The sequence below is a fragment of the Malurus melanocephalus genome, unplaced genomic scaffold, assembly GCF_030028575.1.
Source record: "Malurus melanocephalus ecotype Western Australia unplaced genomic scaffold, MMel_1.1 scaffold_129, whole genome shotgun sequence".
Taxonomy (NCBI): domain Eukaryota; kingdom Metazoa; phylum Chordata; class Aves; order Passeriformes; family Maluridae; genus Malurus; species Malurus melanocephalus.
This window is the reverse complement of record NW_026623361.1, coordinates 1,543,169-1,566,556: the sequence shown is the minus strand read 5'-3', so window position 1 is coordinate 1,566,556 and position 23,388 is coordinate 1,543,169. Positions and strand designations below refer to the sequence as shown.

Here is a 23,388-nt window from a genome sequence, read left to right as displayed (position 1 = left end):
GTGAGTAACTGCAGCGCTCGTGGTCGCTGCCCCCCAGCACGGCCCGCGCTTCCTTCTCCAGCTCCTCGTTCTCCGCCAGCACCTCCGCCAGGGACACCACGGGTTCCTCCGCGCCGCTCCCGCCGCTCCCTGGCTCGGCGCTCTCCGGTGCTGCCGCCTCCATCGCCGGGCCGCGAAGGCCGAGGAGCGCGAAGCGAGGCGGGAAACACGGAGCCAAGGAGGCGCCAGGGGGCGCCACAGCGGAAGCGGAATGGCGCGCGCCCCACGTGACCGGGGGCGGTGTGTCACCGCGGGGCGGGGCGGGGCGGGGCGGCGCGCGCAGCCGGCACGTGACCGGCGGGGCGGGCACGTGAGCAGCGGGCGGTGATGGCCGACCCGGTGGCGGGAACGGAGCCGGAGCCGGGCCCGGGCCGGGATCTGGTGGCGGAGCTGCGGGGCCGCGACGGGCGGACGCGGACSGTGCGGGTGCCGTACCCGGCGGCGGAGGAGGGCGAGGCCGCGCAGTTACGCGGGCTCCGGCRGGCCCTGAGCGAGCTGCAGGAGCGGGTGGTGGAGCTGCTGGCGCCGCTGGTGCAGGAGGAGCGGGCGGCGGCGGGCGGCGCGCAGCGCGGTGAGTGGCGGGGAGGGCGCGCCGAGGGGGCTCCGCCGGCCCCGGGGCGCCACTCGCGCCCCGCACCGTTCAACCGCGCCCGCCCGAACTCTGGCAGGTGCTGGCGGGGATGAGGACGACTACGATGACGATGAGGAGGATGAAGGCGAAGACGAAAACCACGTGGACACAGCGGCGAGCGGCGATGACCCTCCCGTGAAGCGAACGAAGGTGCAGCAGCCGTGAGGACGGCGCTGGAGGCCGGGTCTGCGCCTGGACAGTCCCATTCGGCTGTACCGACTGTAAGTGTCCCGGGCCCGCTGCACGGGCCGGCTCCTGCGGCGCTGCTGCTCCCGTTTAAAAGCGCAGTGTCTATCCCGGAGTAATACGGAAGCCTTACCGAAAGGATGCGCCTGGGTGTGAGCATCGTGTTGCTTACCGGGTGACAGTACGCTGACAACTAGTTGACAAGTATAAAACTTTTCTTACAACTTTTCTGATTGGTATGTTTTTCARTAACTTATTATGAGTCACAGTATTTCTTCATGTGACACTTTTAAAATAAAGCAATAAAATCTGAAGAGTTATTTTGTCAAATATGATCTTTAAAAGTACGAGACAACTTGTGTTTGTATGCAGAAAAAGGAATGTAAGACCAGTATAAGTATCAAAATAACAAGCATGTGTAGGACTGTCCATTCCTGTACAATCCTACAATGGAAGATTATTTTTGCCTATCATCTACAAAGTTTAGTCACCCATCAATCAAGTATGCCTCTGTGAACAGGTATAAAACACTGGATAGTCAGTCATACAGCCTAAGAGTCGAAAAGACCAACTCAGAAGACTAAGGAGGTTTAGTTGCTGGGGAACTGGGGTGAGAGAAAATTACACGAATTCTGATCTGTCAGGCTGCATCATCTTGAAGTGATAAAATGCTTTAAATGTTCTAGGGTAGATAATTTATTGCAGGGAGTGTCTCATCAAAATGGCAAAGGCAACGCTTAGTACAAAAAATAGTCTGATAAATGTATTAGAAGAGCTCTTTCATGTGATCTGTGTGAAAGTGATGACATCTTTTATGAGCTTGTTCTACAGCTTTGGAAGCTTGTTGTACACCTACATCTGAGAGGAGTGTTTTCCCTTTTCCTCCAGACAAAACACTCCAAAAACGGTATGAACTGTGGGATGGCCGAAAAGTGACATTTAACTTTAGGCAAGAATTTGTGGCCTTTACATATAAACTGTGTAAACAGTCGCCTGGCATGCCATGGGCTGAAAACCTTTGGTCTAAAGCAGCAGACCCAAACTTTATTAGCACAGGAGTAAGTGCAGGTAACACTCCAGTAATGAGGTACTTCTTTTTGCCTGTCAACCTGGACACAGGAATGTGCTGCATCTGAGCTCCAGAAAATACTAGTGGGCATTGGGTCAGAAACAACCACTCAAATTTCTGCCTTGAAAGACGCTTTGCTAGTACTTACTGCAGCTACAAAAATTTTCAAATTACAAAAAGAGCACTGGTGCTTCAGGGAACCTTATGCAATTCTAAGTTGTAGTTTGACTGTGACAGAGGTGCCCTAACTTAACAGACTTTATTTTTCTGAGAGTTGCTGTGAGGTTACCAGGCATAGGAAGCGTTAGTGTGATGTGGTTCTCTACTCTGTTGTTACTGTTTTCAAATACTGAATTTGCTGGTTCAAACAACTTTGACGCTAAATTCAGGAAGGAACTTAMCAGGTTGCAATATTCTGTATTAAAAAAAAAAGTTTTAAATCTCAAACATGCAAGGCACTCAGTTCTTTGAGGGAGAGGAGGCAATCCCATTATGCCRAGTAATTGGGGCATTATCTAAAAGTGCAAGTCCTTCCCTGGCTCCCAGGAGAGAGATCACAGTTATCATTTTCATTAAGGATTTGAATGCCATTCACCCATTGCAGCCCATTTAATTCCCACTCACTCCATCTTAAAAGGTAATTTATACACAAGCAATTATGAATATCAGATTCTCTATAAAATACCCAGTAGTCTGGCAGTTGAGACATCATGGGGCTTTACTTGTAACTAGGCTAGCATTCAGCAGWGTCAACAGCTGTGCAGTAGTTTTGGGCACATGCACCAGCCAAGTGGGTTAGTAGACATGGGCTCTGAGGATCGAGCTGAGCAGAATGACCTTCTTATGGCTATAGCATGTTCTTTTTTTTCCAGAAGAAAGCTGTACCATAGGATTATCTTTAAGGTGAGCTAAGATAAGTCAATTCTTAAMATTTACCTATATGATAAAGTTATTAAACTGCTTTTGTAGGAAAGTGGTTCTCATCAAATATTCTGACATAAAAAGCAGGTTTTTTTTAATAAACTAAAAAGCATACTTTCAAGATAACAATGCACCAGGCAAGAGAAAATAAGGAGAGTTAGTATGCATTTTGCACCAACTGGAAAGGTATGTTCCAAGGATAAATCAATCCTCATATTTTTAATTTTAAAAGGAAATCAAACTTGCAACTTTGCTGCTGGAAGAAATGTGTCGTAAAGAACATTTTATTGCAACTTCTGTCCAAGTTTGAAGGGCTGCAGCCTCATATTATGCTCCTCATGGGACCTGCTTCCCATGGGACGCAGTTAAGAACAGGCACAGTAGCACTTAAAAATATGTGGCAGACACATTCCTGAGATGGGAAGGGATTGTCAGGTGAAGGTCAAGCAGCTAAAAAAACTAAGACTGCTCAAGTGATGTTCAAGCAGTCTGACAATGCTTTATCTTGTGACACAAATAAAAAGAAATCCAGGGTAGGTGGCATCAGATGATTATTAATCACCTTTGTGTTACAGCTATTCACGTTGTTGGCAGAAAATTAAAGCTCAGAATGTTGCAAAACTTCAAGCTTGGTTATTCCAAAAGTTTGTAGATAATGTCATTTTCTGTTACAGGCAGTTCTTTGGTGACTCAGATAATCAGCCTTGACAGTACCTATAAATTTTCAGAATAATCAAGCTAAATGTATTTCACTACTTCTTTTCTTTTAAAACACTACAGTAAAAATAAATTCATCATTAATTTTTGTAGTCTTCCCTTGACTTACCCGGCGGGTAAGATTTCACCTGTTGATGTTCTTCTGGTGCCAAAAATGCTGCAAACACCAGGAGAACTAACTTTGCTCTTCTCCAATTCCTATTGTCTAGTATTTGTATAATCTGTTAATAGTCTRATTCTCTCCACTGCTGCTTTCCACTTCAAGCTCAAATCCTCACACACATACCAGTTGCTTGAATTAGACTGTTTTTCTTAGTTAGTTGCAAAGCACAATCTTGTCAACAGCAGTAATCCAAAACCAGGCTTTTGGTGGAAAGGTTTACTAACATAAGCCTCCATTCTGCAAGTCCCCATCATGCCCAGCATGTGTTCCAGCACATCTAGACAGCCTGGCCCATCCCACCAGGCATGCTGGTGAATTTGCTAAGGGTCACATGCTTGCACAACAGAAAATTAGACAGTTCTTCTATCRTTTTCTATTTTTGATGCTTCCTCTTATGCTCTTGGCTCTTTAAATAATTCCATCTGAATACAACATAACKGCTCAGTTTAAAACTACAACATCAAGTTAAAAACAGTCCAGCCAGAGGTATCTTTTACAAAGGGGTTGTTTCATCCAGCAAGCCCCAGAATTTCAGACTACAAACAAGTGATTAGGGCACAGAGCATAAAAGGACAAAAAAAGATGAACTGAACACACACACTGAGGGAAGGACGGGAGAGCAGGCGACAGCAACTGACAACCTGCACTGCTATTTGGTACCAAACATGCAAAAAAACCCCACTAAACCAAAACCAACAAAAATGAAAAGCTATTGATATATATCTGCATTGACAGACTTCTGTTTATAAACATTGAAAAGTTTTTATTTTATAGATAAATAGCATGGTGATTTTAAAAGTTGAGAAACAACACAACTCAAAAGCTCAGACTCTCCAAGATACTAACGACTCATCGGAGTTTACAATTTACTCCAGCACACTACGATGGCAGCTTCCTCCTTTTCACATTGCACTTAGAACTCAAAACCTTCTTGTAAAGGCTACATTATTTTCAGGTCCTAGCACCGACGCTGTCAATTGAAACCAGAGTCTCAAAGTATCTCTAAGTGCAAACAAAGTTTAAGATTTTGTAAACTGCCATGCTTAAACACAGCAACCCTGAAAATAGCGTTCTCTTTGCAAAGCAAGAGAAAGACGACACTCTCCAGGATTCCCTTAAAGCAGTCAGAAATTAATTAGCATTTGTGATGATCGGGTCTGGACAATCACATACAGTTGAAGTTATAGCAAGGAGTTTAGCTCATAATTCTTTTGAGCCTACTGCTTCCAAAAAGTGTATTTTGCTCTGTTTTCATATTTGTTAYTTCCATCTTGGCTGGGACAAAAATTTAGTTATTCTAAGAGGAAACAAAAACAATAGAAAGAAATAACAGATTCAGTCTTATTCAAAATACACAATACAGCAGTTAGACTTAAATGCTATTCAAAAACAGCACTGAAAAATAGAGGTTGAAATTATGGCAAAGAAATCTCAGAGGAATTTCAGTATGACTGAAGAAATTTGCATTCATTACAAGAATGAGAAGGTATCGTACTTCTTTGGATTTCTGGAAGAAACATGATTATCTGACTTACAGCCTGTTTGTAGCAACCCTCAACCAGTTACCTTTCCCAAAGTTGAAGTTTTTCCTAATATGTCAGTTCTCMTGGAATATGGTTTTGCATGATGTCTGGAGTGAAATTAGAATGAATAAATTAGAATCATAAATTTCAGTAACTTGTAATTTTATCAAGTGAGATAATAGGAGAAGGAAACAAAAGAATTTTTGTGCAGGCTACAGGCCAATGGCAGCATAGGCTGCTTTTGATGTCACAGGAAAGCAGTTTAAAGCACCAAGCTCCAGGCCTATGCCATTTCTCACTGCCTACCTACTACAGTGTAGGTCTGTTGTGGTAACTGAAAACAAGTAGGCTACCACAGGAAAATAAGTACTTTTTCCCTTTAAATATTTGCACAAACTTCATTCTTTGCTTCCTGTTTTTGTATCTAAACTGATTTTAAAAAAAATTACTAAAAACAGCACTGACGTAGATAATAAAAAAAAAAAAAGAAAAAGCAAAGAATTGTGTTAAGTGCAGCTTTTATAATCATGTTCTCAATTTCTTTTACATTTACCACAAAGAAGTATCTTTTCATTGATTTCACTCCAAGGGAAAATACAGGAAATCACTCTTTTGCACACAGGAGTAAAGACCAGAAACTTGTTTCCCACAGGACATTTCAGATGGAGTGCTGCAATTTTGCATCATTAAGGCAAAATGAGGAATACTTCCATCACATGTCACACAGGGCTCTCCCAACTCTGGCCACTTGATAGACGCATAATTAAAAACCTTTGTAGTTACTTGTTTGTTTTAAATAGAAAACAGTCACTCTCTTCATTGCTTATCAGTTTGAAAGAAAAGGCTCTTTCCGGCCTTCACTCAGAACTTCAGTCTTGTGATTAGATCAGGCATATGCAATTGCTTCAAAACAGTAACAGAAAGTAGAACTTGAGCTAAGTGTCAATCAGCTGTAATCTACTGATCTGATTAGAAGCCTTCACAAATGTTTGGTGACGATTGCAAATAACAGCCAAGCAGATAGGAATGATGCAATACCCAACAGTTTTGGGGTCAGCTCTTGTACAGGAATAGAGGAACAAGAACATCTGTAAATATGGTATTAAAAATATTATCGTCCACAGCCAAAAAGGCAAGGATAGCAGTCGTACTTTTAAGGAGTGTGTCCATGTGGTTCCTTCCTGTGGCTCCTTGGGGTGTTGCTGAATGTGCTCCAGTGCTAGTTTGTTGTAAGTCTCATTGATTTCAAAGACGTAATAAAAAGCTGCAGCACTTGCTAACAAGTACAGCCCCACACCAATCCAGCCCATCCTCTGGCGGAAGTTCATCATTCTCCATGCTCTGCACCTGAAACAAAAGGTGATATAAACATTCAGTACAGCTTGGAGAAAGAGGGGAACCTTGGTTTTCTTAAGTTAACTTTCTATAACTTTTCATTATACATTAGTTRAAACTTAGTTCGGATCTTCAGAAATTGATGTTTCTACATCACTACTCTGCCAGCAACAGGTTAATGGCAACAACACACAAAGTTCCATTCATGGCACTGGATATTTTAGGGCCTGCTGGCTATCAGGATATACCTGGCTAGTCAGGTACTGAGGGAACAAAACAGAAGCTATCAAGGATAAGATACCCCAYATGCTCTCAATGTCTTTAAACATACAGTGGGGATAATGTAAGATTTTCTATAAATACRTAAAGTTTGAAAAGTTCCTTGACATCTGCAAGACAAACATGCTGCTATACAGCCAGTAACAGSAGCATTACTGTTTGTCTGTGGTGCAGCAACATCCAGTTGTATTAAGCTCCAGCAGAGTGCCCATCTATGAACCCCAAAAAGGGATGTTCTCAGTTTGAACACAAGGTTCAAACTTGTACTAAAGGTATGTCTTTGCACACGTGAAGGTGCTATAACCGTGATACTTGCACCCCACCGTGTTCCCACTGTCCCTGTGTGGGCAGGTGCCACAGGCCTTCCAGAGGAGCAGAGCTGCATACCTGCAGTGGTCAGTGCCTCGGTGCAGAACAAACCAGGCACTCACCACCAGGTACTATGCAGAAAAAGCATACATTATTGATGCCCCACAGACACTACTGGGCTCAATTTTAGCTGCTTCAAATCTCCAGCTGGCTGAATGAGTCTAGGTGACTGGAAACACTCTTCAGTCACAAACACTCCAGCTGGAGTACCCCCACACAAATGAAGTCACCACCTCTTTTCCTCCAAACAGCCCCTGCACAGGGGGTAAAAAGAGCCAAGACTTCTTGGCTTTTACCTATCTTACCTTTCCSAAGAGAGGCGTAAAATCTATCTATGTAGTGCTGTTCTAAGAAAATATACTGGGCCTTTAAAATACCTGGCAGAAATGCTGATTTTAAAATGAATTATGCATAGGAAAGAGTAACAATTCACAGAAGCATTAGAGAATTTACCATAGATGATACCAATTCATGACACCTTTCTGAACCAGACTAATCTGTTTGGTTAGCAATCCTGAAAGACTTCCTGGTTTTACGTAAGTAGGGATATCCTCAATCCTGACAGGACAGAATCTGATCAAGGTAGCCCTGGAGAAATTGTTCTGGCCCTCACACTGCTGCATTCATGGTAGCTAAAAGAGTCGAACAAACAGGGACAGTAAACACCTGAGAAAGAACAGTAAATACCTGAAAAGGAACAGTAAATACTTGAGAAAGCTATTGCAGACTCAAGTAATGGCAACTTCTTGTTCAGCTGATCCTTCGATATAACTCAACTGCACGTTTCCCTTTATTACCCCGAGTCAATACGTTTAGTAGGACAACGAAAAATTCATGTAAGGAAGGAGCTGTTAAYGTACAGGGTAAAACCTTGAACCCCAGGTCCACGTTTACCCGCTAAATAAGCCGCTGGCTGTTTTTTGCAGCAGTTCGGCATATCCGAGCTGGCTCACAAGTTGTCTCCTTCRACGAAAATAAACCGTCAGAAGGAATGTACATACTGAAAGCACAAGCGCTATCAAAACAGCAGTAGATTTAAGAAAATAAACACCAGCGGGTTTAGATCCTGCCCTTGAGCAGCAGCTAGAAGAAAAGTCTTAGCTCCCGGTTATACCGAAGGAGGTTGAGGTAACAGAGTTTTCTCATTTTTATTCTCCGTTTCCAGACCCAAATGCAACTTACARTTGGTTTTTGGGTACACCCGCGATGGTTCTCGGACCCCTTCACCCCACTGGAGCTCTCTTCCCGCGACCGACCGGACACACCGCCTGCCGGACCCACGCTCCAGGCGAGACGCGCCTCGCCACCACGAGTCCTTCCCGGTGCCGGCAGCTCCTTACCTTCCTCCGGCAGAGAAGGAGGGAGCGGGAGGGCGGCGGCGGGCGGCCCGCTCCCCTCAGCCCGCGCCGAGGCGCCGGGAGGCGGCGAGTCCCGCGGGCCCGCCCCGCTGCCCGCCCGCCGCCATGGCCGCCCGCCGGCACCGCCACTTCCGGCACCGCCACTTCCGGCACGGGGCAACGGCTGCCGGGGCGCGCGGCCGCATCCGGGGCGGGCGCCTTGGCCGGCGGCCATCTTGGCTCGGGCGCGCGCCCCTCTGTGGCCGCGGTGGCCTCGCCCAAAATGGCGGCGGCGCCCTCAGGCGGTGTTGAGCTCCTTCGCTGAGAGGGGACAGACCAAAAGTGTTGTGTTTTGGTACAGTGGCGGCGTGAGCCGGTCGAGGGAAGTGACAACGGTGATTACTAGGGAAGTTACAATAGAAACTGAAACAATTTCCAGCAAATGGCAAACGTGTAGTCAAAACCCAGTATATGCTAACTTACTGTATTATTTCTATTGAATTAAACAATTAGTAGATATTATAGGCTCATTATCCCCTGTGGCAGCGGGGGTTGGGACCAGATGATCTTTGAGGCCCATATGTTTCTGTGATCTRCAGGGAAAAAAGCATTTAATGAAGCTAAAAGATCATTTAAACTGACAGRAAAATGAAATGGTCAGATGTGTGCCGTTCAGTGACGGCACAGCAATGATCTGGGGAGAGTTTGTGTTTGGAGAGCGTGTTTGCCTGAATTCAGGAACTGTGTGACTGCAACTACGTGCCAGCAAATGCCAAAACTGATTGCGTGACATGTGAAGTGAAAATTTCRTACTAAATGGTTGTATCCCAAAGTTAGGAGAAAACTACCATTTCTCATGGAGAAAGAAAGAAAGCAGCAGTGGCCACAATTCACTCTCATACAGCTGTCATTGAGGAGGCTAAAAGGATTTGAAAAGGAATGCCCAATAAGAAATGAAAGATGCTAAAGCAATGACTTTTCTGCATGGGTGTAAATACACAGGATCTTCTTTGACTTTTCTTGGGTATGTAGTAGGTGCATGTGATACAATATATAAGAGCTGCTGCAAAATCAAATTTATGATGGCTTATTCTGCTGTGKTTGGTGTTTCAATGAAAAGTGTTAGAAGCTTGGATTCCAGTCAGGAGAGCCTATGACTAAATGTACGGAGCTGCAGATATCAGTACAGAAAAATGACRCTGTTTAGAGCCCACAGGAGTCAGAAATATAAATTCTTTGTCACAGAGCAACTTCACCTTTAGTTGTGCTGTTTTGTTTGGGTTTTAAAAATTATTATTATTAATAATAATAATATAATTATTACTCTTTTAATGCTCATTGAACTAAAGGCCCAAAAGTGACACAAGGTGGCGCCTGGCACCACAGGCCRAGCCAACCTGAGCAACACTGACTCCCAGGTTAGAGATTCTACGCTTTACTTCAGTTGAATGAAGATTTCATTATCTTTCCTTAAGTTTAAATAAACCATTAGTGTAGTTCTGATGAAAGATGTAGATATGAATAGGTACATACAGCTAATTACCCCTGGGACACTTCTCTCAACTAAATGCCATTCTTTCTGTTCTCACAGGTGGTGAGGTCCCAGCTGATCCAAAAGCTGGGAATAAAGCTGAATAAAGCTCCTGTGTGGCTGACAGACCTTCCAGTCAAGCATGGCTATATTGTATTTTCTTATATTGAGATTAGAGGTAATGATGAGAAAGGAACCACTTTCCTTTAAAATACCCATCTAGATGTTGAAGAGTTTCAGTACGAATTAATGTGTGACTATGTGAATGTATGGCTTGGCAGTGAATACATGCGCTAAGTGTAAAGCCTGCATTTGCACTTAAGAAAAGCAGTGAAATRTGGAACTTATTCCTACTTAAGAAGTCTGTCTTTTCACTGAATGGTTGGGTTTGGAAAGGGAGGGTGGTTTAGGATTTAACCTGCTTGTAAAAGAAGTAGGTTAAAAGACCCAACCATGGGTCTTCTGTGATAACCATAAGCATCAGATTGAGGTTATAAAGAGAAGGATCTGAAAAATTTGAAGAGTTATTGTAACAAACACAAGCTGCCWTTGGAAGCTAAGACATAACACCAGACAAAGTGATTTGTAGTATTTTTGGGCTAGATCTCAATCTTCATAAATTCAGTGTTATGTTTAACCCCTGGCATAATACAGGAAGGGACAGAGCAAATAGCTCAGCTGAGGGTTTGATTGATGGGTTAGTTTAAAGCAGCAGGCCTTTAAGTGGGGAGAGAATATTACCAAAATTAATAGAACAAGAAGCAACTGTTCTCAGCTTTAGACATATTTCAAACCTAAATTCCAGTCATGAGTGCTGGTAATAATAAAGGGAAAGAATTCATWACTCTGCACATTGAAATGAGAACATACACCTGGTGAGACTCAAAAGGGAAATATTCAGCTTGGCAACCAGAGGAGAAGATAGAAGTCTGTTGAATCCAAAGGAAATAATATTTAATGAACAGAATCAGAGAATTAATAGTGGGATTTTTTACCATTAAAAAAGCATTTCACTTAGTTTTGACATGTGATGTATTTTTATAAAAATGTTTGGTTTATTTTGAAGGTAAAACAGAAAAGCACTGGAGCAGTGAGAGCTGGCTTGATCCATAGAGGGCAGGAGCCAAGGACAAGAACACAGCTGATGGTGCAAAGCCTCACTGCCCAAGCCACAGAGCCTGAGCAAGGCAAGCAGGGCACACCAGATTCAGCCAGGAGTACAGAGCGTTAGGCAAGTAGCAAAGCAGGTCCAAGGTCAAGCTGTGAAGGCAGCCCACAGGCTAGGGTCTGGTACAGTGAGTGATTGTGGGTCTGACACAACCTAGCAATTGCCACGAAGGTCCATACCAATAAGAAAGGACTGAGGTCAAGCTAGGAAATCAGGTAACTCCAGGTCCAGGTAAACACAGATTGGCACAGTCATGGCTGACCTGGGCTTGGCTAAACTGGGGCTCCTGAGCCCATGGGATGTGAGGTGAAAATCCCCAGGTGAGGAGTGTTGGGGCAATTAAGGCCTGTTAGTGCACTCAGAATCTTGACAAATTACACAGGATAAATGAGGGTTGACAAAAGGAATCAGAAGAATTAGTTGTAATCTTTGAGTCAAATGAAGTTTTCGTAACTCGGTATTAATGGAAAGTCTTCTCTAGGCCTAGATTTTGGCCAAAATAGAAAAGCAAAAGTAGAAGACCTGAGATGATTAATTACCAAACCAAGATAAGTTGGCCTTCCAAAGAGAAGGCAGAAGCTGAAGGACAGAATGCATCTTGCATTCTTTTGGGTAGGTCTTGTGTTTATATTTAGCAGAGTTGCAGTGGGTTCTCACTGACAAGTAACCAAGAAGTGAGAATTTAATAACAGAGACATTTCTGTCAAGATGGCATTTGCCTTTCACTTTATAGGACACTGATTTTTTATTCATCTAGAACACCATGTTCCTGGATCTTTTCCTTCTTAATCCTAGCTTTAAATGTCTGCCTCATGTCTGCGTTGTCTTGCTAAAACAGTTCTAGCAAGAATACTGCATTTGTTGGCATTCTTAAATGAGGGAAATATCCATTTTTCCACACAAATGTATGACTGGTTTGCCTTTCACCAACAGAATATAAACATAGTCATCATAACAACATGAAGGTTCTAGGAGGGTAAGAAATACACTGCTATGAAACTGTAACAAGTGCATCTAAATCAATACTTTCTCCAGATGAAACACTATCTGGCCTAAATTAATGTGTCAACTGTAGGTGAATTTCTGCATTGCTTTGTTTAGTAGGACTCAGAGCACCTCCARTCTAAAATGATGCCTCTACATAGTGCAGAGCTTCTTTGCCAGGAGTCTGTAGTGTTCTGGGTAACTCTTACCSGTAGAAGTGTATCACCAGCGAATCCAGTGCATAAATAATGATGTTTCAATGGATTGTGATGTAAACTTACACCTATCCTGATCTGGGTCTTGAAGCAGAGGTTACAATTTCAAGGTTTTTTCATCCTCTATTCTGTCACTATTTTTTCACTAGCTGGACACTGTAATTCCCAGGTTGTTGCAAATTTTTGAAGTGGTAGTTCTAAATGCTCTGGCAAAACAGCCTCTGAAGCAGTGGCAAATCTTTAGCTTGGTAAAATTAGGCAGCCTAATACTTTTCTGGAGTGGCTTCACACTGTGAAAATGCTTAGTGACTTGGTTAGCGAGCACATGACTGGTGGGTGAGAACACCCACCCTAACCCAGGAGGATCACAAAGAAGAGCACAACAGAAGGCGTAGATGTCCCTTCTCTGGAAATCTGCACAAATAAAGCCCCGCCCCCCAAACCACCAATGTTAGCCAGCACCACAAGGGTTTTGTTACTGTAGAAAAGTCTGTGACAGCTGCAAGTTCTCCTTTCCCCAGCTGTTTGGAATGATAATAAACCAGTCTTTTGGGGCTATTGTCATTCACAGCAAGTGGAGATAATTAGCAAAGAACAGTTCAGGTTTGAATTCTCTCAAAATTAAGTAGATGAGATCCTTTGACAAGACCCACATGCCTATTATTATTCCCCACCCCAATCTAGGCTTCATCATCTTCAGAAGATATCCTACAAATTGTGGTCAGTCCCTCTTGCAGCTTTTTTTGTTATTGCAGAGTAGCCAAAATCTAACCTGAAACCACTATCAACTCTACCCTCAAGACAGCTGGGTAACTTCTAATTCTCTGACTTATGAAACCATTTTCTAGAGAGAATTCTATAGTCTAGTAGCTAAGAAATTACTTAAGTGCTTGAAACACCTTTATGACTGCTCCTTGGCATATCCTGAGGCCTCTGCCATTAAATGGTGGCATGAGTGCTTTCCTCTGGTTTAGGGTGTTCCTTACCCTCTCTGGTTTCCCCTGGCAGGCCTCCATGTGGAAAAGAATCCCACTTCGTAGGCTTGGTGCAAATGGAGCAGAAATAACCACTACACAAAGTGCTGAGAGTTCAAGAAGAACATTCTTCTAACTTTTCCTCCATCTGATTTGTTTAGGTAATTTTCCCAAATAAATAAAAGAGGAAGTGTGTATGTACTTGTATTTATTGCACAATTTCAAAAACAAATACATAGACAGACGTCTTTTAGACATTGAGCTTCTATGTGTATTGGGGTAGTTGGTTGTTTGGGTAGTGGAAATTGGGTTCTAATGAAGGGAAAAGGTACAATGTTASCTCAGCCCTTATCAAACAATGGGAATCTTCAAAGGTATAGGTTGTGGCAAACTTCTCATCCGTGTGAAAAGCTTTCTTCAGAGGTCACACAAGAAAGCTGAGGCTCAAGGCAAATAGCGTTCATCYGTTCAGTCACCAACATTCCTTCCCCTCTCCGGAAGCTCTGAGAGAAGGGAAAATCCCAAAGGGCAGCATTGGTATTGTATGTTCAACTCYAAAGGCTGCACTTGCATATGTGGTACATTAACATGAAGCACCAAAGTGGCTTGTTCAGAACCATTAGGAATATTTGCTCTGGTCCTGTCCATGGAAGTGTCCCTTTTAGTTGTCAGAAAAGTGATTGAGAAGCACTACCTGTCCAGGCAAGTCCATAATGACATTATGGGGTTTTAACAAGTCCCGCATTCAGATGTGCTCATTCCCTAAGCTTTATTTACAGACTGACAGGCACTGAGTATGTGAGATAATAAATTTAATAGCACAGTGATACAACAAGTATTAATGGAATTTATCACCTATGCAAGTAYAAGGTGTTACACGATTTAGACAATCTGAAATGTCTGAAAGTTTGTGATTCTAAATGAGTTATCTATTTCACTTTACAAGCCTGAGCATCTAGTAAATGCTCAGCGCTATAACTAAATTGTGGTYTTAGTTGATTTATTCCAGCTCTTTTTGTTGATGGTGGTTTGGCTTTTACAGTGCAGCTGATTATCTCCTGTTCTCTATAACTTACTCCTGAATTTCCAGTTCTTTTCTGCATGACCTTCTTTCAGAAGGGCTGCATGTAGTAGGAGGTAAAAGTGGGATGTTACAGGACAGAGTGTTGGTAACATGGAGATGTATGTGTATAGCTTAATCTTTGGATATGGGACTGGTACTTGAGCAAAAAGGAAAAAAAGCCTCTTTTGTTTATTGAGTATGGGGATGAGATAATGTTTCGAAACACACTCTGAGTGGAAAAAAACCAAGAATGGGGATGATTGGTGAAGCAAGACTGGTTATATTCCTGCTTCTAGGAGAGCAGTGAGTAGAAGTCAGTGCACCACTGATGCCCAAGTATGAAAGGTTTGCAAGCACAAGACGAACAACACCTAACTCAAAGCAGGGCTTTCCCAGGTGTGCCTCTAGATTGTCACCCAGCAGCATCTTTAGTTAACTTCAGGACAGTTGTGGCTATCCTGTGATAGATGTCCAAAAGATCTCTTTTTCCAAGGCAAGCTCATTTTGGCTAGGACTAAGTTTCCAAAAGCTTTTCTATATCTTGATGAAGCTTGAGTTTCCTCTGTGTGTCACAGACAAAAATGAGGTGTGTCTTTCTGAAACATGTTCACATGCTGGGGATACTATCTGATGGATTTGGTTTGATTTTTTTTTTTTATGCACTGGAGTTAGTTGGCTATGGCATACTGCTTGCATGGGCTTTGGAAATGCTTTTCTGAATCTATTCTTTTTGCACTTGTAAGACTATACATTGTGGTAGCTTTTGAAAAGATTGAAATTGCTGCCCTTCCCAGAGAGCAAAAAASCCAGTGTCTCCTGATTCGACTGTGCAAAATCAGCAAGCACAATGGCCTGTGAACTGTTAGTGAACCCTAAGGAAGCATTTAGGCAAAACAGGAAAAAGGTCCTCAATCACTGCAGCCATAAGCATCAGAAGAAAGTGCAAGTGATGGTGTGGCCCACACCGGACTTGTATCTTTCCTGTTTTCTCAGTTTTAGCAATTTAAAAGTGTAGCCCCAAACAACTCATGGAAGTGGAGAACCACTGGAATGAGGACATCTTCAGGCCACCTTCAACATCTTCCTAACGTGAGAAGCAAAGACAAAAGTAAGTCAGCAAAATACGGGACAATAGTGGTAGGATTCATATATGTCCAGGTCACTTTATATGTAAGAGTTATGTGCCCATGTCAGTCTTATTTATATTAATCATATTAAAAATAATTACATTGTTTTTTAAAAGTAATGAACTACAGCAATGCAAAATATATTTTTTTTTTGTGGTAAGATGGCTCATTTAGCTGGAAGCYTGCTTCCAGAATTATTATAAGTACTTAAAACTACCTGACTAAAAAATCACAAACAGCTATAAGCAGAATAACTCTCTTAACATGAAACTGTAGGTAGAGAAAACTTCACTGCAGGCTAATCCTTATCCAGGTCTCAATCCAAACCTTAATGCACTGTGAGGTCACCCAAATTCTTCAGAAAACAATCTTTCAGGATTTCCTTGCACATAAAATGTGGATCATTTTAACTACACTGAAACGATCACCTAAGTGTATAAATCTCCATGTGTCTGTATGAAAAGAGTTTGCATGAGCATTATTTCCACGTAGCTGATTGCCACAGTAGAAGACAAGAGAGCTACAGTAATATATAGCACTGCASTTTGTATCCACATTTGAGTTTAGTTATTCAGTTTGAAAAAATCTGCTCCTGACATAATTGCACTGGCACAGGACTTTGCCATTTTTTGTCTTGGCCACATAGGTTTTTTGTGGCTTTAAATTCTTTGTTCACTGAAATGCTTTCCTTGACTTACGAGCTTATACAAAATCTGTCCCCAACGTGCTATGTGACAAGCAAGCAAACTTGGCACCCAGACCCYTTCTTACTTTCTTGCAGCATATACATTCATCAGAGCTCAGGATAGAAAACCTTTTGAGTTGTATATAAAGTAAGACATACCTTCTCAAAAAGGTAGTTTCTGTGCAGTTTCAAAAACCCCAYAGTTAGGCTATTTTCAGACTAGAAYAAAAGAGCTTGCTGTACTCCCAGTGTGTCAGGTAGCAATCTAAGAAGYGCTCTGTTGGGGTTGTYGAGAGCTCAGAAATCCTTGAATGGCCCTGCATTGGCCCACATGAGTTGGTGATCTGCCAGGCATCGTTACCCTCTTTTGGAAGTTTTTTGAGYCCTTCTAGATGACTTTGTTCTTGTCATTTCTACAAGATCTCTGAAATACCAAGGAACCTCAGGGAGTACTCACTAATGCTTTTCTTTGTAAAATCAGAATACTGAAGCATAAACTGCATCGGTTGTCATGTGAGCAAGGAAGTAGAGGTGAACCATGCCTTTCCCACCCTTGCTGCTGCTGTGAAGTGAGATTGCTACAAAAAGAGRCCATTTGATGCTTTCTCTTCCTGGCTTCCTTTTCCCAACCTTTTCACTGCCTTGTGCCTCTATAAACAGGTGGGGAAAAGAATGATGAACTAAGGAGTTGGTTTAGGCTAAGACTTAAATACTGTTGTCAACTTTCTAGGTTTGTTTCAGTCCAGCTATTTCCTGGCTCCCTTATTCTGTTCTTGCACAGCCACATAAGCACATGAACTGTTGTGAAGGAGAGTGTGGCAGAAGATTAGAACTAGTGGCAGATTTTGGAGGGCTGTGGCTCTAAATAGCAACACCTGATTTAACTAACTGTACAATGACTGATTTCCAGCTGGCAAGGCTTTTCTTGTGCTGTCTCTGTGGGCACCCGGCCCTTCAGAGCAGAGCAGTTGAGTAGGATCAGGTGCTAGAGGGGCTCCCTCCTGGGAGCTGTGACCAGAACCCCACAGTGCATGGGTGTCGTGTGGCCCTTGGCAAGCGATAGCTGTGGTATGTTTGAATTCAGACATCAGAAATGAGTTTTCATCCCCAGAACTAACCTTCACTGGTTTATCTTTTAAAAGCTGYTGGCCCAGAGTGCATTTAGAAAAGTTTCCAGACAATAGTTGCAGTTATGGTTTTGCCAGAAATTAGGCAAAAAATAATCWTCAATTGTAGAAGTTTTGCTTCAGTCACACACATCCTGTAGTGAGCCACTGTGAAAAGAAGTATATTTGGCCTTTTAATGAATCTTGCAGTGATGAATCGGTTGCATATATAGCAGAGGCTTGAGGAAATGGCAGCCCACCATGCTTCTGATGCATTTCTCTCTGGCTGCCTCCCTGGTCTTGACAAGTTGTGCACACTGTGCAGCACCCGGGCCCAGATGCTGCAGTGCAGYGCATGCCAGGTTTTCCTTGTGCTCCCTCCTACCTACAACCTCATTCCAACAGTGCCATGTTGGCACATGATCTGACTTAATGGTTTGACTGACTGCAGAAAGGGGAGACCCATCCTGATACAGAAGGCTCAGCTTGYGCTCCTGCCCACCACAGCAGGGTAACAACTATTCTGTAATAATAAAAAATGCAAGYAAAAGTAAAAACCCAAAACTGCAGGCAATGTAAATCACTTCGCCTTCTTACCACTCATTAGAAAAGATCTATCATGACTTCTTCCAGGTGCTGAAGAATAATTCAAAAAATACTAAGGAAATATACTTCAATAACTAAATCAATGGATATGCCTCATATTCTAAAATGAATTTCCATGAAATTTCATTAATTTATGCCACATTGCAAGTATCCAGCRTTGTCAGAGCCCCTTTATTTGCTGAAAGGGTTAGAAGAGAAGGTGTGAGAGGTTCCAGCTAAACAAGGGAAACCTGCTTTGGCCTGTAGCTGAAGCTAAGATGAAGGGGAAGATAGTTCTGATTGCCAGAGGGCTCAAGATCCTAATCAACCCTCACCCTTCTAATTAGCATGAACCAGCTCATGAGCTGTAGCTTACAGAGTTGGGCCACAGAAAGTCACAGGAATAGTCAGCTTGCTCCTGATCAAGAATTGTGTAAACATTACCCTGGGGCTTCCTGTGGTCACAGGTTTGGCATTGCCTGAACAAGATCTGCAGTGTAAACAGAGGATTGTAATTTATTCAGCAACATTGTACAGCAAGTGCAGTACAGCTGCACACCACGTGAGATAAGTTTCCCACACCTGCAGTTGTTCAAGGGTTAACAAGGTAACAAGGGTTACATTCAAAAAATGTAGYTTAAAATGAAGGCATTTACTGGCCTTCTCCTTCCTAAGATTAAATCTGGTCTTTGATATATGTTATTCAAGTTTGTCTATTTTGAAGCAAAGCAAATTCCTCCTTTTTTTTTTTTTTATGTCTGTGCTTCATTTCCACAGGAGCTGGGAATGCTCAACACCTCTGAGAACCTGCTCTCTTGCATCTGGAAAAAAGTTCATAAATATTTCTGTCTCTGCAGACTGTTTTAGACTGGTCTGAAGCCATGACATTTCTTAAAGAAAAAATTCAGAAAGAAATAATTTAGGAAGTTGGCTTCAATAATTTCATGTTTCAATATATTCGTATTCTATTCTGATATAAATATAAATTTTGAGCTTAATATATTGATGCAAATTTTAGTAAGTCTAAAATAATTCCAGTGAAATGATAGCTGAAATAAAGCACTGATTTTGGCAAAATGAAACACTTCATAACAAAAAAACCAAGTCAGTTTGTTTCAGGATTCTCATATAAATTTGAAAATGTTCAATAAAATATTTTTGAGTTACCAATTTTTCCAAAATTACCATGCTCCCACAAAATGTTTAAATATAATGAAATATTCTGCAGCAGGAATCATGCTATCAAAATACATTTACTAGTTCTAGTTACATTAATTAATAAACTGTGAAAAAATGTGTGAATATGATTAAGATAAAAAGTATTCTGTAAAATAAAGGTAGAACATATCAGTGGCAAATAAGGTGGAGGAGAAAATAAAGATATTTATTCCTCAAAGCAACCACAAATGGAGAAAAAATACTCTTAATTTTCAAAAACCATTGGTATGAGCTGTTTGCAGGTGTTTCCATTTCTTGCCTACTTTCCAATATACCCTTGGGTCGGGATGACTGCACTGTTCATGTGAATAATGACAGGAATGTAAAACGCTTTATACCAACTCTCTAAGTCAATTACCGCTTTTATATTTCTCAAGGTTTTCACCCTTCTTTCTTTTGCATGGGTACTTCTACCACTTTTCCACTACTCTGCTGGAGTTATAAAACCGCATTTGTTGTGGCACTGTGAGTCAGCAGAACTCGCTGAGCAGCTCCCACTGTACAGGGCTCCAGGGCTGGTTCACAGAAAGCGTCGTCATAGAAGCATCATCTGCACCTCAGTTCAGGGTTGCAGGTACTGCCAGCCCCTCTGTGAAGTACCTTGTTACAGTAGAGGCCATGCTTTCCATTCCCAGAGAGACATATGTTCAGGATAAAATGATGATCGTTGCAGATGAAGGGGAAGAACAAAGAATGACACTTGTGCTGAGAGATAGCAAAGTAATTCAGACTGAAAGATTCTTCCTCCAAAATGAAGCACAGAACAGCTGCCTCAGTATTTAGGGATGCACAACCCAAAAATTAGAATGTCAGCTCATGCTTGCATTGCCTGCCTCCTGCAAAAGAAAGTTAAATAAGAAATAGCTGTTATTGAAAACTCMGTTTAATCCCTACAGATACTCACAAACGCTGGAAGAAGGAAGATATTTGGTTTTGCAGTGAAGACTCATGTTTACTTAGAACCTTGAMAGATGTACTGAACAACCGCTTGTAGTGGCACCAAGGAAATGTAAGTGGCTGCAAAAAAACAGTTTTCCCTAGGAAACCAAAATCCCCCTGTGCATCCACGGGCCACGCCCCCGGGGCCCCCGGACGGACCAGGCCCAGAAAGGGGCGCTGTCTCTTTAAGGCGGCGGCGCGGGTGCCCCCTGGCGGCGGCGGCGCGGAGTCGCGGGGCGGGCGCGGCCCGTCGGTGCTGCGGCGGGGCGGGAGCGTCCCGGTGCCCGCCCCGAGAGGTGGGTGGGAGCGGGGCAGAGGGGGCGGCCCGGAGGAGGAGGAAGTGGAGGCGGGTGCGAATAGCGGGCAAATGGGGAGCTGAGCGGTTGCAGCAGCAGCACCAACACCACCACCGCGGCCGCGTAGCAGCAGCAGCAGCAGCGGCGGCGAGCGGGCACGGAGGCGAGCTCGGCGGCGGGGTCCGTACGTGCGGGCGCTGCGGGCGTGCCGCGGGGCGGGCGGCAGCGGCGGCGGCGTGCCTGCTCGCCTGGGCGCTCCGGGGCTGGTGCGGGGAGCGGCTTCTCTCTGCCTCGGAGAGCTGCCCGCCGGTGCGGGGAAGGGCCTGTGGGGGCTGCTCGCCGCCGGGGGTTGCGCCTGGCGCGGCTCGGCGGCTCACTGGAGCGGGCGGGCGAGCGGGGGGCAGCGCCCGCCGCGGGGAACCGGCTGATCCTCCTTTCTCTGCTTCCCTTGCAGCCGTCGCTTGGCAGGCACCGAGTGCGAGCGGCAGCCGCGCTGCCCCGCCGCCCCGGACTAGTCCCCTGCTCGCGGGGCGGCACCATGCAGACCTTCCTGAAGGGGAAGCGGGTGGGATACTGGCTAAGCGAGAAGAAGATCAGGAAACTGAATTTCCAGGCCTTCGCCGAGCTGTGCCGGTAAGCAGGCGGCCCTCGCCGCGGGGAGCGCCGGGCCGGCCGCCGGGGCAGGCGGCGGCCCCGGGATGGGGCTGGGGCCGCTCCGTGCTCGGCCGTGGCCCGCGCCGCCCTCGGGCGGACCGCACTCGGTCCTTGGCTCCGCGGAGCCGGCTCTGCCCACCGGGGCCGCAGGGCTCGCCGTGCCCCGSGCACCCCGCCCCGCTGCCGCCGAGCCGGGCTGAGTGCTCCTGCCGCTCACCTGGGCGATGCCGGTCGCTCCAGGGTAACACTATCCGGGATGGTGCAGCGTGCCCCTGGGTGCGCGAGGGCCCGGCACCAGTCCCGCGTTACTGCTCGCCCCGGTACGTTTTTGCCACCTGCTCACCGAACGTCTCTTGTATTCCCGCTGAAATAGTGWAATTTGGGAAATCTACAGACCTTGCAACGAAGCCCAGTTATTCMAAAAAGTCAAACACCTGGGAATAACTTTCCTTCAAGTCGTGTGAAAACACGTAAAAGTAGGGTCTGCAAACCCCTGAGTAAGCTTGTATACATTTGGGAGATGAATGAGACATCTTAAGGTGGTGTAACTGTCTATTTTGTGCTGCTCAGAGGTAAAGGTTAGTTTGATAAGCTGTAATTAGACTTTATCTGAATAGCTTAGAGGATAATTTATGCAGTGTATTACACAATTTTATTATTTAATTGGATGTTTAAACTCCATATGGGTCCAGGGTCTTGTGACATATTTGTTACAACTTCTGCTAACTGAGTAACAGCTTTTTCTTACTTCTCTCTAATAGTAAGTTTATAACAAGGATATTAAATCAATTTTGTTAATTAAAAATATGTTGCAAACTTTATAGAATATATTGTATGAGATTTCAAATGCGCTTCATTTAAAGCATGTCATGCTAAAACCACCAGTCCCTGTGAAATTTTGTTGACAGCACTTCTTTCTGTAAAGATGAAGGAGGCAAAACAGAAAACTGTTTCAAGAAAGTGACAGAAGCTTTTTACATCAGCTTTTGTACTTGGCATTCTGTATCCCCTCTGTCAACCTTCAGCAAAATTTACTAAATTATTCTTTGAAGTATAGAAAAGGCCACAAGTTCTGGTTTAATGTATTTTTAAATTTCMTGTGGTTCTCCAAACAAAATACTTGTCGATGTGTAATGCTGTTTTGCTCTTGCTTGAAATTTTAGGTTAGTTTTTGTGATGCTCAGAAACACACTTYTGCCTCTATTCAGCATACGAAAAATGTAGTTTTTAGGTCCTTGAGGTTTGGTATAGGTTGTTTTTTGCAAAATCCATTAAAATTTCTTCGTATTATATACAGCTAAATATATAATATTTAGCAATCTGCAAAACTGACTTTTTGTCCTCCATTGTCCTTGTTTCTCTTTTTGATTAAGTGCTTTGCTTCATTTCTCTCTACCTCAGAAATTCCTTCCACTCGTGTTACATAACACTGATCTACAGTTTTTGCATACTGTACAAACTTATTAATAGTTTTGGGTCCTCATGGTGTTGTGAAAATTGACCCTAAAGTGTTTCTCTTGCTTCACTTACTAATTTCTTGGTAAAAATTAGGCTATGTCATCCTGTACAGACTAAGGTCAATTTGAATGGCATTTACTGACACTGGAACAGCTGTCCATATATGCTTCAGTACTTTTAAAAGCATTATTGCGTTTCTGTATGAGCAGAGTTAAATGTTTGGTTTAAGTCTCAATACAGTCATTGGAGTACATTCTGCTTCTCTCTTGGATCCTCTGTTTTCATTCCCAGTAAGTTCTATTGATACCAAAGGGAGGCTGCATTTATTTAGGCAAAGATTTCAAGTATCTTATGGATAATATCTTCTTGATAATGTGTATGTTTGTGAGCATTTTTTTGCCTTAGAAGAAGTYGTGCCAAGCTCAACGTACATCTTACTAGAAGTCTTGTGTATGGTAAAAAACAAGACAAGCATGCTCATTCCTGTACAGTGATTCATGTGTTAGAGTGGACTMTGTGTCTGTCTGTCTACTTTACGTACTTTATGGTGACTGCTACTTGGAATTTATTTGCCTGTTGCCTAGGGATATACTTTCTGGATGACTACAAAGTTCAGTTTGTATGGGTTTGTAATGAAGCAGTTATGTAGTCCAGGAAAGTAAGAGGAGCCTTCTAATGAACTCCTGAGGCATGCTGGGTTTAAATCAAGGGTATTATTAGGATAAGGAGAATCTTCATTTCTTTACAGTCTGAAAGCGCAGCAACTTCTAGTGCAAAGCACTGACATCCTAAAGAGGTAATGGACAGACATTTCAA

General features: G+C 43.5%; 4 protein-coding genes across 6 annotated transcripts in view; 2 read left to right on the top strand and 2 right to left on the bottom strand.

The window, feature by feature from the left end:
* UBR7 (ubiquitin protein ligase E3 component n-recognin 7) overlaps positions 1-242 on the bottom strand; it is an 8,850-nt gene extending 8,608 nt beyond the window's left edge. Inside the window, exon 1 of the mRNA XM_057370637.1 lies at positions 2-242. Coding sequence (XP_057226620.1) covers positions 2-163 — 162 coding nt within the window. The 5' untranslated portion in view covers positions 164-242. The remainder of the gene's footprint in view (position 1) is intronic.
* Positions 243-298: 56 nt separating this feature from the next.
* GON7 (GON7 subunit of KEOPS complex) lies at positions 299-1,192 on the top strand. The gene is made up of 2 exons (XM_057370638.1): positions 299-610; positions 708-1,192. Exons 1-2 carry the CDS (start codon positions 367-369, stop codon positions 833-835), a joined length of 372 nt encoding a protein of 123 aa, XP_057226621.1. The 5' UTR covers positions 299-366; the 3' UTR covers positions 836-1,192.
* A 1,790-nt stretch (positions 1,193-2,982) lies between these two features.
* LYSET (lysosomal enzyme trafficking factor) lies at positions 2,983-8,690 on the bottom strand. Of its 3 annotated transcripts, none has more exons than XM_057370632.1 (2): positions 8,573-8,690; positions 2,983-6,596 (listed from the first exon to the last, which is right to left on the bottom strand). In XM_057370632.1, the coding sequence occupies exon 2, from the start codon at positions 6,578-6,580 to the stop codon at positions 6,185-6,187; it is 396 nt and encodes a 131-aa protein (XP_057226615.1). In that variant the 5' UTR covers positions 6,581-6,596; positions 8,573-8,690; the 3' UTR covers positions 2,983-6,184. The 3 variants fall into 3 exon arrangements, with proteins under 3 accessions (XP_057226615.1, XP_057226613.1, XP_057226614.1); XM_057370630.1 differs by lacking the exon at positions 8,573-8,690 and adding an exon at positions 8,093-8,195; XM_057370631.1 differs by having other exon boundaries at positions 2,984-6,596; positions 8,415-8,689.
* Positions 8,691-20,488: 11,798 nt separating this feature from the next.
* Positions 20,489-23,388, top strand: part of ITPK1 (inositol-tetrakisphosphate 1-kinase) — a 138,456-nt gene continuing 135,556 nt past the window's right edge. Inside the window, exons 1-2 of the mRNA XM_057370629.1 lie at positions 20,489-20,640; positions 20,915-21,093. Coding sequence (XP_057226612.1) covers positions 20,999-21,093 — 95 coding nt within the window. The 5' untranslated portion in view covers positions 20,489-20,640; positions 20,915-20,998. The remainder of the gene's footprint in view (positions 20,641-20,914; positions 21,094-23,388) is intronic.